The sequence below is a fragment of the Notothenia rossii genome (assembly GCF_949606895.1).
Source record: "Notothenia rossii genome assembly, chromosome: 4".
Lineage (NCBI taxonomy): Eukaryota > Metazoa > Chordata > Actinopteri > Perciformes > Nototheniidae > Notothenia > Notothenia rossii.
The window spans coordinates 90573421-90589865 of record NC_136902.1 but is presented as its reverse complement, the minus strand read 5'-3'; the positions used below and the strand labels follow the sequence as shown (position 1 = coordinate 90589865).

The following is a 16445-nucleotide window of genomic DNA, read 5'->3' as shown; positions in this document are numbered from 1 at the left end:
GTTCCAGGTACGGTGATGAGCCATTACGCATAGCACATCAGGCAGGGGGGTGTTATTGAGCAGGTATGTCTGTGCTTCTAGTGCCGGGCGGACCCAGTGGGTCGCAGACTACATCATGCTTCGCCCTTAACCCAATAGCAATAGCCTTAGAGGGCTGCGCCATTTACTCATAGAAGCTGGGGTTACAGTAGGTAACCTCAGTTATGTGTTGTTGTTGTTGTTGTTGTTGTTGTTGTTGTTGTTTCTTAGGCTGTGACATGCGCTCACGTGTTTCTCTGCTTCTCTGCTGCTGGGACTATTTTCTCCAAGTACATGTTGCATTTTATTCTGGTCAGACAGTGATTCAAAATCTTGGAGTTTACATGTTATCTTTGGAAAGAACTTTGTTCTAATGTCTTGGTATGTTTGACAGAGCAGCAGGAAGTGTTGCTCTGTCTCCACCTGTCTCTCTCTCTGTCTCCACCTGTCTCTCTCTCTCTCTCTCTCTCTCTCTCTCTCTCTCTCTCTCTGTCTCTCTGTCTCCACCTGTCTCTCTCTCTGTCTCCACCTGTCTCTCTCTCTCTCTCTCTCTCTCTCTCTCTCTCTCTCTCTGTCTCTCTGTCTCCACCTGTCTCTCTATCTGTCTCCACCTGTCTCTCTCTCTCTCTCTTTCTCTGTCTCTCTGTCTCTCTGTCTCCACCTGTCTCTCTCTCTCTCTCTCTCTCTCTGTCTCTCTGTCTCTCTGTCTCCACCTGTCTCTCTCTCTGTCTCCACCTGTCTCTCTCTCTCTCTCTCTCTCTCTCTCTCTCTCTCTCAATTCAATTCAATTCAATTCAAAGGGGCTTTATTGGCATGAAAGTTAAATTAAACAATGTTGCCAAAGCATCACAATACAAAATAATTAACAACATTAACAGACATTTCAAATTTTTACATATTATTGATGATATATATATACAGTGATACAATTACATTTCAACACGTGTGTGTGTGTGTGTGTGTGTGTGTGTGTGTGTGTGTGTGTGTGTGTGTGTGTGTGTGTGTGTGTGTGTGTGTGTGTGTGTGTGTGTGTGTGTGTGTGTGTGTGTGTGTGTGTGTGTGTGTGTGTGTGTGTGTGTGTGTGTGTGTGTGTCTCATTCACTGTCCCTCAGGTTGTGGCATGTGTATACATATTGGGCAGCAAGGTGTGCCTTGTCTCCTTCTCCTAGGAGTACTCTCAGTCTTGAGAGGTCATCAACCTCCTTGAAACCTGGGATTACAGAGTTCAACTTGTTCCAATAAATGCTCCTTACTTCGTTGAATGTTTGGCACTTCAGGAGGAAGTGCATCTCTGTCTCAGTCTCACCTGTCGTACAGTGACCACATGTTCTGTTCTCTTTTGGTTGCCAGGATCTTTTGAGTCTTCCTGTTTCGATTGCCAGTTTGTGGTCACTGAGCCTGTACTTGGTTAGGATCTGTCTCTGCTTTCTATCTCTGACAGTAGAGAGATACTCTGCCAGCTCATACTCTCTGTTTAGAGCCAGGTAACATTCTAATCTACTTTGGCTTTTAGTTTCTTCTTCCCAATGTTGTAAATAGTTGTCTTTACATTGTGTTATAATGCGTTTGACTGTGATTGGTGTTTGGAGAGCAGTGTTGTTGAGAGACTGGTCAGAGTGGCTCTGAGAGGGGGCAGTTAGCCTCAGCACCAGCTGACATAGGGGACTCTTCTCTGGGGTTAGCTCTTGGCTTTGGAGGGCTTTGGAGTGGAGGGTGTCTCGGGGGCTGGATCTAAGGTGGTTAAAGAATGTCAGTGCTCTCTTTTGAGTGTTAATGATCAGTGGGTATCTGCCTAATTCTGCTCTACATGCATTTGTTGGTGTTTTTCTCTGAACACGTAAAATGTATCTGCAGAATTCTGCATGGAAAGACTCTGTTGGATGTTTGTCCCAGCGGGTATAGCTCTGGTGACTGAGTGGACCCCATACTTCACTACCGTACAGCGCAATGGGCTGGATCACACTATCAAAGATTTTGAGCCAGATTTTAATTGGAATTTGGACATTATAAAATGTTCTCTTAATTGCATTAAGAGCTCTTCTGGCTTTTTCTTTGAGTGCATTCACTGCCATGTTGAAACTTCCTGATGCTGTTATGGTTAAACCGAGGTAGGTGTAACTCATACTATGTTCGATGATATGATTATTTATGGTAAACTGGTATTTGTTCTCCTGACATCTGGGGCGTTTTTGGAAAACCATGACATTAGTTTTCTTCATATTGACTGCCAGGGCCCAGTTCTTACAGTACTGGTCTACTATGTCCAGCTGTTGTTGTAGTCCTTGTTCAGTAGGAGACAGCAGAACAAGGTCATCAGCATAAAGCAGACACTTCACCTCTCTCTCTAGGAGGGAGAGGCCAGGAGCAGCACAGTGATCCAACTGAACAGCAAGTTCATTTATATATATATTAAATAAAGTGGGACTTAAATTGCAACCCTGACGAACACCTCTTCTCTGGGTGAAGAATTCAGTTTGTTTGTCTCCAATTTTAACAGCACACTTATTCCCTAAATACATTGATTTAACCAGATCGTACATTTTGCCCCCTATACCACAATGTAGAAGTCTATAATAGAGCCCTTCGTGCCAAATAGAGTCGAAAGCTTTTTTGAAATCAATGAAACAAGTGAATATCTTACCATGTTTTGTTTGGTGTACATGTTTGTTAACTAAAGTGTGAAGGGTATATACATGGTCGGTGGTGCGGTGTTTTGGAAGGAAGCCAATTTGATTTTGACTCAAGATGGATTGTCGGTTAAGGAAATCTTGTATTCTTTTATTTAGAATACTACAGAATAATTTCCCCAGACAGCTGCTGACACAGATGCCACGGTAGTTATTAGGGTCTGATTTGTCTCCACTCTTATGAATGGGGGAAATGAGCCCTTTGCACCAGATGTCAGGAAAACATCCTGACTGCAATATGATATTGAACAGCTTTAATACTGTACCCTGCATCTCTGGGGTGCTGCATCTGAGCATTTCGTTTTGAATGTTGTCTGGGCCACAAGCTTTCCTTGGCCGGAGAGATTGTGTCTGTGTGGTCAACTCTTCCCAAGTCATTGGGAAATCAAGGGGGTTTTGGTTGTCTTTAATTGTTTCTTCTAATGTTTGGAGTTTCTCTTTTGTAATACATTGATCTGAATTCATTAGATTTATTGGTATGTCTTTGTACAAACTTTCAAAATGTTCTCTCCAGATGTCACCGTTTTGGATGGGTAATGCTTGCGGTTGTTTTGTGTTGAAGTTGCTCCACAGATCCCAGAATTGATTTTGATCAATGGCTTTCTCAATATCCTCAAGTTTCATGTGGGTATAATTTTGTTTTTTGTTCCTTATTGTACATTTATATTTGTTTAAAAGGTCATTGTATCTAATGCGTAAGGCTGGGTTGTTTGGTTGCCGATGTTTTTCATTTGCTATTTTTCTCAGGTCTTTTCTGATGGTCTTGCATTCCTGGTCAAACCATTTGTCAGCGTTTTGCCTTTTAACAGGCTTCCGCTTTTGTTTTACAAGGTCAGCTTTAATAGCTGCCTTGTGAAATATCATATTGATATAATCAATGGCCATGTTTACACCATCTTTGGTAGGAACATATTGATTTTGGTCAAATAGTGACATGTCATTCATCAGATCAGGTGAGTTCAAGGCCATGGTGAATTTGTCTCCACTGTCTGGGGCCCATCTGTAAGTAGGATTTAATGTATACAGCTTACTGGGTCCCCTTGTTGTGTCACTCATTGGACCTGAGACTTTAAAGAACACATTGATTTGGTTGTGGTCTGAAAAGGGGGATTGCTGTCTGACAGTGAATGCACTGATAGTGGAGGGGTCCATGTCAGTGATTGCATAGTCTACTACACTAGACCCTAGAGCTGAGGAGTATGTGAATCTCCCTAAAGAGTCCCCTCTGAACCTCCCGTTCACTATGTACAGGCCTAAGGCCCGACAGAGATGCACTATCTCTTTGCCATTCTGATTGATTTCAGAGTCAAGGCTGTTCCGATGGCTGACGGTTGGTGTGGTAAACAGGGGGGGCTCACCAAATACATGGTGGCTGCCCTGTGGGTCTATGACATCAGGTTCAATTCCTGTTCGTCCGTTCAGATCTCCAGTTAGAAGCACATTTCCCTGGGCCTGAAAGTAGGCTATTTCTGAATGGAGAGTTTCAAAAATGTCTTCTTCAAAATAAGGAGAATCTACTGGGGGTATATAAATAGCACACATGTATAGATTCCTGTCAGTTATGCCCAGGGCTTGATCTAACCTTAGCCAAATGTGTGATTTACCTTGTTTTACTACTGAGATCTGATGGCAAAGATCTCCTTTATACCACACCAAGATCCCCCCCGATGTTCTGCCCTTGCGTATGTTTTTTGATTTTATAGAGGGCACCATTACTTCATTATAACCTGGAGGACAGTGAGTGAGCAGATCATTTTTACACCATGTTTCTGTTAATATAATTATATCAACATCTTTGATAGATTCTAAGAACTCTGGATTCTCACTCTTAACCTCAAAGGTTGAGGAGTGGAGTCCCTGAATATTCCAACAGCTTATATGAAAAGAACGCATCTTTTAAAAAATACAAAACAATCAAAATGAACCTGTATAGTGAGACAAATATATAAAAAAAAACAAAAAAACAACAACAAATAAAACAACTATTTTCATTAATATTGCTATTGTACTGATTACTACGATAACATATAAATGTAATGTCTTAGCTGGACAGAAGTCGGGTGCACAGGGTGTGCAGCATCATCCTGATGTCTCCCAGTTCAGAGGTAGCAGGGGGAGGGAGGGTGGCAGCAGGCTGGGCTACAACTGCAGCATAGCTCCGCTGCTGTAGGCGGGGAGGGAGACAAGGAGCAGCTGTTGCTGCATATCTCTGCTGCTGATGTTGTGCAGGTGTTGAGCTGGGTGAAAGCAGCCTCCTCTGGGTGTGTTGGGGGCGTGGGGAGTGGGAGGTCCAGGCTGAGCTGTTGTGTCTCCTCACAGCAGGGGTGGTGATCCTGGGGTGGTGATGGGGAGGAAGCGGTGTGGGAGGGTCTATAAGGCCTCTAGAGGAGGGGGTGGGAGGACTGCGTCCCAGGGCTGCATCTTTGAGGGTCTTTGCAAATATCCCCACCCTCTCTCTGTGTAGGTGGAGTCCATCATAGAGGTCCCAGGGGCCAATGGTTGAGTGGAGGGCCAGGTGGACATTTGGTAAGGTGGCACATCCTTTTCTGATCTCCATATTAATGTCATGGATGACATGAGGAGGGGTGTCTGTCCTTGGCAGCAGGGTGGAGACCACAATGCGGGTGTCAGGGAATTCCTTACTGGCCTGCTCCGCCATTTTCCTCACTGCCTCAGCAGTGTCCCTACGGAGGGTGTGCAGGTCATTTGTTCCCGTGTGGATCACCAGGTACTGAGGGCTCCTGAGGGTCTCCTTTTTCAACAGCTTCATGGCCTGGCCTGTGGTGCTGCAGTGTTTAGACAGCACCTTTTTATCAGGGAAAAGCTTTCTTGGGTCCAGGAACTTCCCGTTTGAGTCAGCCAGCAGGACCACTTGTGGGTCTTGTTCTTCCTGCTGAGTAGAGGGAGGCTGGGATGGGCAGAGCTGGCTGTGGGCAGCTGGCTGTGTGGGTGTATCAGGACGGGCCAGGGTGTTGTTGGACTGGGTGCTGAGCAGAGAGGGTGGGCCAGGGACACTGGCAGGAAGAGTCTGTGTCTCTCTACTCGTCATTGTGAGGACTGATGAGAGTTTCTCTGTCAGGTGCTGGACCTGCCTGGTGAAGCTCTTCTCTCTACACTCAGCATCCTCCCTCACCTTGGCTAACTGAACACGGAGCACACTGTTCTCCTGTTTGAGTGCCTCTACACTTCCTCTGAGGTCAGATGCCAAAGCCTCGTTGTCGCTCTTGAGCTGCTGGAGGTCCTCTTTAAGCTGCTGCAGAGTGTTGTCTGGGGGACCAGACTGCCTGGCCTGGGTCCGCTCTTTGAATTCTGCAAAGTCCAGCTCCAGCAGGGCCATACTCTCCTTCAGCCGATTGTTGGAGCTGGCCGGTGTGGGAGGGGCAGAGATGGACAAGGTGTTGGGGTTCTCTATTGGGCTCTCATCACCTTCGCTATCAGAGGGGACATCAGAGGGGACATCAGAGGGGACATCAGAGGGGACATTGATCCTCTTTGTGTCCACCTCAGCTTTCAACAGGGGGAATGCCTCTTGGAATGACTCCAGGTTGGCTTCATTCCCTTGGACCATGACCTTTCCTTTGGTGTAGTATGTGATGGTGAGCAGAGGGTCATCTTTGTCAAGGTGTTCATCTTTACAGATTTTTAATCTGCCTCCTGAGCCGATGCCCTCTCTGGATACGTATGCATAATTCCTGCACAGAGTATCTTTCCAGATGTAGATGGAATCAGTGAAGAATATGAGGTTGTTCTTCTTCCTTCCTCCTTTTTGTTGGGCATAGTCAGTGAAGAGGACCTCTGGGTTTCCACACAGTGTCTTCTCCTTGTGTTTGTCCTTCGCATTTACACTCTTGCATTTAGCAGGATATTCAATCTCTCTTCCCTCTGCTCTGAGAGCTGAGAAGTTCTTTTTTGCCTGCTGGACAGTTTCCATGGCGACCACTTGTTTTGTTCCAAAGAGAGGCCAGGCTAATTAATTAGCTTACAAATACTTTTCTTTTCCTTTCTTTTTATCTTCATGAAATAATTCACAGTTTATAATGTTCCTCTACCTTCTTTGGTGCAGCTCCTTCCAACAGTGGCAGGTAACAGCTGGCAGCCCACAGCTAGCAGCCCACAGCTAGACGGTTGACAGTTGTCAATTGGTAGTTGAAAGCTAGTTTGTAGTTTCAACTCAAAAATACATCCAAAAATTGCGTTTCTTCCTCTGGTTTCTGTCGATCAATGTCGTTAACTCTTCTTTGGAGTTAATTCTGCAGATTTTCCTATAAAATGTCTCACTTTTTAGGTCCAATTTCGATTTTTTGTTCAGGAGCTCATTTCTGATGCAGCTTACTCAAATCAAAACAATCTATCTATCTCTCTCTCTCTCTCTCTCAGTCTCTCAAAGTCTAACAGGAAAGAGCTCTCCCTCTCCTTATTGTTGAAACAGCTACTAATCTCCGTTAGCTCCAAGCTAGCACCAGATGCTAACAACAACCCCATAACTATCTCAGTCTCTTTGTCTCTCTCTTTGTCTCTCTCTCTCTCTCTCTCTCTCTCTCTCTCTCTCTCTCTCTCTCTCTCTCTCTCTCTCTCTCTCTCTCTCTCTCTCTCTCAGTCTCTCAAAGTCTAACAGGAAAGAGCTCTCCCTCTCCTTATTGTTGAAACAGCTACTAATCTCAGTTAGCTCCGAGCTAGCACCAAATGCTAACAACAACCCCTATAACTCTCTCTGTCTCTCGCTCTCACAAGATGCGCTCGTGCCACACACACACAGACGCTCCTCCGTGACGACGGCCGCTTGCTTAAAAAAATGATAATAAACACATTTAAAAAGTGGGGGGGACACAAATGGGATTTTGAAAAGTGGGGGGAACATGTCCTCCAGTGGTTAATTACGCCCATGCAAGTACTGAACATGGACGGTTCAAAGTGATGTGTTTTATGGCAGGAAAAGCACAGAAAGGCCATTGATGGAGCTGGAATGATGTCAAAGCCCGGGGTTACATCTGAATGCGATCATATGCTGCACTGTGCTTCAAACTGAAACCCTCTGAAGTGGATGGCGATAAATTCTTAGTGAAAGTTGTACTCCTTTAAAGTTGACATCAGTGTGAGAGCACATCAGTCCTGATATGACATCTTTAAGACAGGTCAAAGGTCCCAAGACAGTTTACCTCAAGATGATATACCAGTCTGGGATAAAAGTGGAGAGAGTGGATGACTTGATATTGTTGCTATCCAAAAAAATACTTATCTATGATGAGTTAGAGACACTTATTGGATCAGTGGAGAGGATTATCCAGGATTATGGAGTCATTTTACAGTTCGAGTTACCTTTAAAGGTTAACAGCATCATCCATTTGACACTGACATTACATTATTTTAGACTGAATTTGCAGAGTTTATGGTCAAAGAAATGAATGAAAAAAGTCAGGATTTCACTGCCTGAAAGAGTTTTTTGTTAAATCAAAACATTGCACGATTACAATTGCTAGGAGATATTTTATTTTTGTTGGCATGTGTACACTACAACTTGCTGAATAAGATAAATTCTCATTTTTTTCTTGCACCTTTATGGCCTGCAAAGTGTCCCAAGAGACCTATAGTCATCTTTTCAATAATGTTGTTTTGAGATTCATCTAGAAATCAGCAAACAATTAGTGGATCTCGTTGTTGTTATTTTGAAGCTTGGTAGTGTTGATAAAGTTGATAATGTTTCACTCTTAAAACTATTGCTGCCTTATCACACAAGACAAGCAGTTTGCAGTCTATTTGACCTCAGAAAGCTCTCTGTGTGTCAAACTACATGGGATGGCCACAATAATAGGAACATATTGGTGAGATGAAAAGGAAAAGGAGGAAAGAGGTGTTCACTCTTTATTTTGTGTGTTAACTTTTGAAATCAGTCAGAGCTAAGCGATCTTGTTCAAAGTTGAATAAATATAATTCCTCAATGAAAACAAATCAAAAAACATTGCACTTATAGGTAATTAATTCATATTTCCATATCATATCTCATGGTAAACAATGTATTTGAATCCCACACCAGCCTAGTTCTACTTCCTCTTCTTACAATTTAATACACTTCTCATCAATACTAAGATACACAATATAAATACTGAGTCATAACACCTGAAACCACCCCAGTTTAACGGTCTAAAGGTAGGACCAATGGACTACATCCTGTCGCGGATGCCCCGCCCACTCACGTAACCCAGCCCCCTCTACACACACCTGCAGCCGCACCTGCCCCTACACACCTCACCTCTCCGGCTCAGGAAACACACACACCTCATTATCTCCCCTCTCCCCCCGGATATGCGCGAGCTGCTCTCTCACCTGCACGAGCCGGAGCTGGTGGCCCGGTTCCAGAGGCGATGCGGACTGTTTCTGGTCCGGGACCCGCATCACGGTCCGCAGAGGAAGAAAGAGCACGCCGCGGACGAACCACGTGCACAGCGGAACGGAAGATGGGACCACCAGGATAAGAATTCAAACTATGAAATCCAACAGAATGGATGTGCTGTTAATGTGAGTCTGATTAAAAACGCATTTTTCATATTCAAAATAGAAACCAAACATCATGTAGAAACATTTCCCAAAACGTGTGGCACTAAAAAAAAACAAGTTTAGCATATTAAAGAGCCTGGTTTGCATTATATTTTTAATTAAGGAGGTAATATTGACACTCACCAGGTGTACTACTGCTAATAACATGTTAAAAGGAGCATGTCAAATCTTGAAATCTAGAAGGTAAGAGATGCAACATGTGTACTATTGTAGATAAAGTATTAACAAGACTATGTATAGGCCTATATGTTCTTAATAGTTAGAGTAACAGGCAACAGGTCTTTTAGAGTAAATATCATATTTAAATATTAATGTCAAGTCTTGAAATCTAGCTAGTTAGAGGTAACTTATTCAAATGGTAAATTCTTGAAATATGGGAAGTTAGAGTAACAGGCAACATGTTTCTAGTGTAAATATCATATTTAAGTAGGCTACATGTCGGTTCTTGAAATCTAGGAACTGAGTGTAGACATGCTACAGGTGCAGGAAAGTAAGGGATTAAAATGAGATTCAAAGCAAAGTGCGACTGGATTTTCTCGTTCGTCCGGGTGTGTCTGTCACCTAAACAAAGATAAGACCGCGTGGGAAGTTTATATTCTTCCGTCTCTCTGTTCTTACGCAAAGTGTTTATTCAGGATTATTACCAAGATGAAGATTAAACAAGGTCAAGCTACTTAAAGGGTTTATAAGATCCCTTGATAATGTCTAGTAAACGGAGCTCCTTCAGGGTGGAGTCCGGCATAGAAATAGTTGAATTAATCTAAAAACAGCAATGATTGGTTCTTAAAATGCCTATATTGCTTCAGTCTTATATTATAGGGCCATAAAGCAAATGTAGGAACTGAGGCATTGTAAAAACAGTTAATGTATAATGTGTGTGTTAACCAGGGACGTGCACAGACATTTGGAGGGGCTATTGCTCTGAACTGGAAAAAGGACCTCCCCCCGAAAAAAACCATAAGACCTTTTGAAAATTGTAACTTGTTTTTAATGTAAAAGAAACCAAACGATTATTACATCAACTACATCGAACAGTAATTCACATCTCATAACAAAATAAGCTAAGGTGACTACTTGCATTCGGTGACTTGATTTTAAAAATGAAAACCAGGGAAATTCTTTGTTTTGTGGTCCATATCTCATTAAAATATCTAATGTTAGCAACTATTAAAGACAACATGGGGACAATTCTGTTATAATGTAGTTTGACCAGACCATTGTAACTGCTGTGCAGTCCAGACCAGGGTTTCTGTTAGGATTTTTTTTCGCCTGTCAAATGTCCGGACAGAATTAATTTTACCGGACAAATTTGAAACTTACCGGTCATGTTTCAATAATAATAGAATTGTGTAGCAGAGTTTCCGTTAGCAGGTAATTACCGGACTATGACCGGATATGCTGATGTTTAAAACTCAGTTAATGGGGGCTCATTTTTATATTGCTTCAGTTTATAATCGTAACAGATCGAAAAATTCTGATTATTTGTTCAATAAATGATTCCACAAACAACAAACAACCTAATTATTACATTCAAATAAACTACTTGTAGTAGATGAAGTACATTATTCAAAAGTTTACATTAACTTTTAATAATAACACAGGAGAAACGGATCCTCTCTTTTCCTCTCTCCCTCCCTCTCTCTCCTGACAGCCCGTCAGTTTCTCATGCAGCGCGCTAAACAGCGGGCGGGGCTTCAGGTGATTATGCAGCAGCTGATCTGATCTCTCTCTCGCGTCCGGTTACACTTCACTCGCGTTTATGTCCATATCGATCAGATCCAGCTCTCCCGATCGGCCTTTAGAGAGAGCACAGATCAAACTATTAAGAGTGAATATCGGCCGATAATGATCGGCGGCCAATCGATCGGAGCATCGGACATTTTGACCGGCAGGTTTTGAATTTAACGGTTTTTATTACATTTTACCAGCTAAAAAACGGTAATTACCGGCTAACGGAAACCCTGGTCCAGACATAGGCTACTGATAAAATAGGGCCTCTAACTTATATAAACTCACTAATTAATGAAACCAGTTCAATATGCATTATTCTTATTCTTATCATTCTTTATGAGCGCAGTAACGGCAAGGTATCTAATCACTTATTTATTCAGTATTCCATAACTTAATAACAGAGATGGTCAAACTAAAGTAGAGACATGGCAGAAATCCTACAATGAAGCGGGACATTGAACTGTTCACCCGTGAGAGGGCGATCAAGAAAAGAGAGCGAGCGGCCCCGTTGAGGGAGTTTACAGATGAAAAGACACACAATAACAACAAGTAGGCTATCTTTAGGTATCAAGAGGAAGTAAAGTCCCCTGGTTTGTCCCTTATACCCTAACTGCCGTGAGAGAACTCAAAATCAAGTTTCCAAAATCCGACACTGAGGTGGTCTTAACGCACCGGCAGATGAAAGCGCTGACAAAGTGTGTTTCCCGCAGCGAGATGCTACAATACTAATTGTGGGCTTATCTTGTTGATTCGTCCACAACAGAAAAAAGAAAAACAAACTCAACATTAGCCCGTACCTGTGCACGTCCCTTGTGTTAACCCTGACATTTTGTGATCAATTGATCGCGGTTATCTCGGGTTGGGCTTGGAAACTTTAGATAAGATATGTAACACAAAGGCTACTGGCTGTTTTTTTACCTGTATGACTTAAAAGTTATTAGTATATAATAATATGTGATGTGGTAAGAGAGACATTATAACACAGGGTGTCCGTGGGTACTTAAAAAGTATTAAAAGTTGATAAATACATTTAGTATTAAAGGGCATTTCCCAAGGTATTACATTTTGTAGCTTGTTTTCAATAAGTATATGAATTGTCCAAAGAGGTTGTATTCTACAGTCTGCCTGAATGTAATCATTGCGTAGGTGTGTAGTGTGATTCTGTGTAGTTTATTTATGGCGTCCCGTTGGATTTGACGTCATCTGAACAGGACATCGCACGCTCACTGCTTGATAGCGCGCGAAGGTCCGTTTACGCCGTTATGGGGAAATGCAAGTCTGCGTCCAAATGGAAGGAAAATCAATACTGTATATATGAAATGTGAGGTAAAGTGTGTCGCCAAGGTAACCGGTTAAGACTCCAAGTGGCGATGAGGTCTTAAAATGTATGGAAAGGGTCCAAAGATCCAAAAATGCTTAAAGTTCCAAAAAATACTGAAAGCTCCAAAAATACCGTAAATTCCAAAAATACTTAAAGTTCCAAATATACTTAAATATCCAAAAATACTTAAAGTTCCAAAAATACTTAAAGTTCCAAAAATACTTAAAGCTCCAAAAATACCGTAAATTCCAAAAATACTTAAAGTTCCAAATATACTTAAATATCCAAAAATACTTAAAGTTCCAAAAATACTTAAAGTTCCAAAAATACTTATTAACCGTAGTCCTATTCAGCCACTTGGTAACAACCATCGATTTTCAGACACGTCAACTCTTCAGAAATCACCAGTGGGGTCACTGCTGATGGATTTAATATCGTAGAACAAAACGTGATCCGTCTCTTCAATGTGTCTCAACCACAGACCTTATTTCAGCTACTTTCCTAAATCCTATGGAGAGATCCCATTGGCTCTGAGACGAGGGAACAGGAAGTGGAGAAATGCTAACTCACTTCCTGGTTTTAGGACTCGTCACTGGGACACCACTCTATTCACCCGATTCTGATTCTGATATAATAGCTCATGTGGTATATTTCTCTGTGACGAGCCCCCCCCCCTCTGAAGGTATCTTGTGTTTCCTCTCTCCTCAGTTCGAGGTGAGAAACCGGTTTCTGCACGTCCTCTTCCTGGTGTCTGCCGCTCTGGGTCATGAAGTCTTCTACATCACCTGCCTGCCCTTCATCCACTGGAGCCTCGACCCCTTCCTGTGCCGACGCCTCGTCAACATGTGGACCGTAAGTCACGTAAATCTGTCTTTGTCTTTTTTTTGTCCTCTATGTTTCATATTCTTTATGAAGAGGCTGGTGGCAGCGTGTCTGAGGGTGGAGCATGCTTACTACACGCTGATGGTTTCTGGATGTGTGGGCTGTTGGGCAGGTTCTGTGCTCACTGGGGGACAGTGAATCTATTATTAAAGTTTTAAAGGATAGGTGTAGTCTTTGTTTTTAAAGTGTGTAAAAGGTAGTTGTGAAAATCTGGTTATTTATTTATTTGGATTTTTTTTTATTTTGCTGGGTGTGTGTATAGTTAAAACAAATGTAAATACAATTTGTTTTTAAAATCTTCTTCTCCTTCGTCTTCCATTTCTTCTTCTTTTCTGTCTTGTTCTTCTTCTCCTCTTCTCTCAGTCTGATGCCCCACAAAGCCACCTCTCTTCTCTCTTCTGCTTTTCATCTCCGTCTCTTCACCTCTCAACCTCCTTTCATCCTCCTCCCCTCCACTGACCTGTCTCTGACACCATGTCCATATCCTCCGGCCTGAGGAGGGGGTGGGGGGGGGGGCACAGGGTCCAAGCCCCTTGACACGATGAGAGGCCACACATGAGGACGTTAGAGAAAAAAAAAACTTCCATGATCGCCTCATTACGCCACATTACGATACAAGACCCTGTAAATGCGTGAAATGCGGCGTGTTAGATATATTGATACCATATTGATATTGGATAGTATCTTAGATTTCTAATATCGTAATATCACAAATGTGTCTTTGGTTTTACAAGATGCATTACACTATAGTGATAGACTTTCTGAACATACAAAGCAGTTTAAGCCGTTGTATAGTTTGCTTTTAGCCACATAACCCTTATAACCACAGCACTTGTGTATTGATTTCCCAAAAATCTCAAAAAGCAGCAACGGTCCGGACTGCAATATCGCCGCCATCGTGGTATTTGGTTCGAAATGTTTATGATATTTGATTTTTTCTCCATATCATTCAGCACTATTCCAATTATGGGGAAGCAATATGGCCGAAACATTTTAACTGTAATGGTTTTGTAAATTATATTAAGAAATTGTATGAAGTAAGGGTTAGTACTTCATCACATCAGATTATTTTATTATTTTATTTGCCTCAAATGAGACAACACTTCAAAACTAAACTGAAACCATTAATAGTCAAATAAATTCAAACCAGATGATTAAGGCCACAAGAAAAGCTTACAGATTGAAATATATATAACGATACAGTAACTGAGATTTAGTGGAAGGGAAGTATGAACCTGCACAAAATAGAAATTCTCAAGTGCAAGTATCTCAGACGCGTACTTTAAGTTCAATATTTCATTGATTGTATTTAGTTATGTTCCACAACTGCCTGCAAATACGCCAGGCTAAGTTGAACGATCGTTACCAATCAAGTCGTAATCGTAGGCAGAGATACTTCTGCACCTCCACAATACTTAATTAAAATACATTTCTTACACATAGTTAGCCTTGAAAAACCAGTGTGCTTCCTGAGATTTGAATATTTGTGTATTTCTACAATTGCGCAACACATAAGTTTATATCGCCCGAACCTCCTCTGCCCTGTGTGTGTTTCTGCCCTTTGTGTCCCCGCCCTGGCTCTGAACCCCCTTTCGTTTGGCCCCCCAGGGGAAGAGACTCCATTCTTCTGACTTCACCAGGCCCCTGTGTGAACTCCCCATAAACACACACACACACACACACACACACACACACACACACACACACACACACACACACACACACACACACACACACACACACACACACACACACACACACACACACACACACACACACACACACACACACACACTCGGCTGCTAAACACACTCATTGCCCTCCCTCTAGTTAGACATTACCAGCTTTACTCGGTGTCCTCCTCCCCTTAGTCTAGCTGAGAGTGTTTTATTGGCCTCATCAGAGCTTTCTCTCTCCGGACCCAACATTGTGTGTGTGTGTGTGTGTGTGTGTGTGTGTGTGTGTGTGTGTGTGTGTGTGTGTGTGTGTGTGTGTGTGTGTGTGTGTGTGTGTGTGTGTGTGTGTGTGTGTGTGTGTGTGTGTGTGTGTGTGTGTGTGTGTGTGTGTGTGTGTGTGTGTGTGTGTGTGTGTGTGTGTGTGTGTGTGTGTGTGTGTGTGTGTGTCAGCCAGCCCTCGGGGCGCGTCACCCCACACTTCTAACAGCACCCAGTCTTTGTGCTGCTGGAGTTATCCAAGGTTCACGGAGGACTGTCTGTCTCTGTCTGTCTCACACACAACGCTGACAACTCATGCCAACATTTCAAGTACATGTGAAGTGCATTCATGCAAAAATGAATGACGAGTATGCAGGAGCAAATGCATGGCAAGACCCACGCAAAGCATAATCATATTTGAGAAAGGATGTTTATGTTGGCATGAAGGATTACTTTTGCTTGTGAGTAAGATTAACATTAAGTCTGCAGCTTTTTTTGTACATATTGATACAGTTGGACCATGCTAAGGTTGTGTTTGCTATCTTTTGTTGTATTTGTTATTATCTGTGACAGGTGATGGAACCGAAACACAGCAAAAACCATGTGTTTGAATACAATAAGTTCAAAGTGTTACGTCATTTGAATTTCTTCGAAAATCAAATCGTAAATGAATAAAATTAAAGAAGCATAGAAAAAGATAGACGATTGCATCCATTCTCATACAAGCATGTACATACTTGCTAAAAATAGTTTTTTTAATTCCAGTACGCTAGTCAAATGTTTGGACCAAAAAAACTTGTGTTGACTGTGTTTAACGTGCAGTCTAGTTTTTAATGCAATGTTATGGTAATTAGTATTGAAACGTGAAGTTAGTAGTGGACCAGGTGAGATGTAATCTCGATAGAAATCACCTGCCATGTTGCTGCAATTTACCTCCGTCCAAGTTTTACCTGCCGCTTGCGAGTTCATACTGTATGGTTCAAAAAAGGTTTGGGATTTTATAGAGCACGAGTCAGCAGTGAGATGTCCTTGTAAATCAAGTAGCCTAGAACACACACACACACACACACACACACACACACACACACACACACACACACACACACACACACACACACACACACACACACACACACACACACACACACACACACACACACACACACACACACACACACACACACACACACACACACACACACACACACACACACACACACACACACACACACACACACACACACACACACACACACACACACACACACACACACACACACACACACACACACACACACACACACACACACACACTTATTA

The 16445-nt window shown here is 42.5% G+C and overlaps 1 protein-coding gene across 1 annotated transcript in view; it reads left to right on the top strand.

Annotated features, from left to right (window-relative positions):
* The first annotated feature begins 7422 nt into the window (after positions 1-7422).
* Positions 7423-16445, top strand: part of sgpp2 (sphingosine-1-phosphate phosphatase 2) — a 28179-nt gene continuing 19156 nt past the window's right edge. Inside the window, exons 1-2 of the mRNA XM_079679647.1 lie at positions 7423-9218; positions 13018-13161. Coding sequence (XP_079535773.1) covers positions 9006-9218; positions 13018-13161 — 357 coding nt within the window. The 5' untranslated portion in view covers positions 7423-9005. The remainder of the gene's footprint in view (positions 9219-13017; positions 13162-16445) is intronic.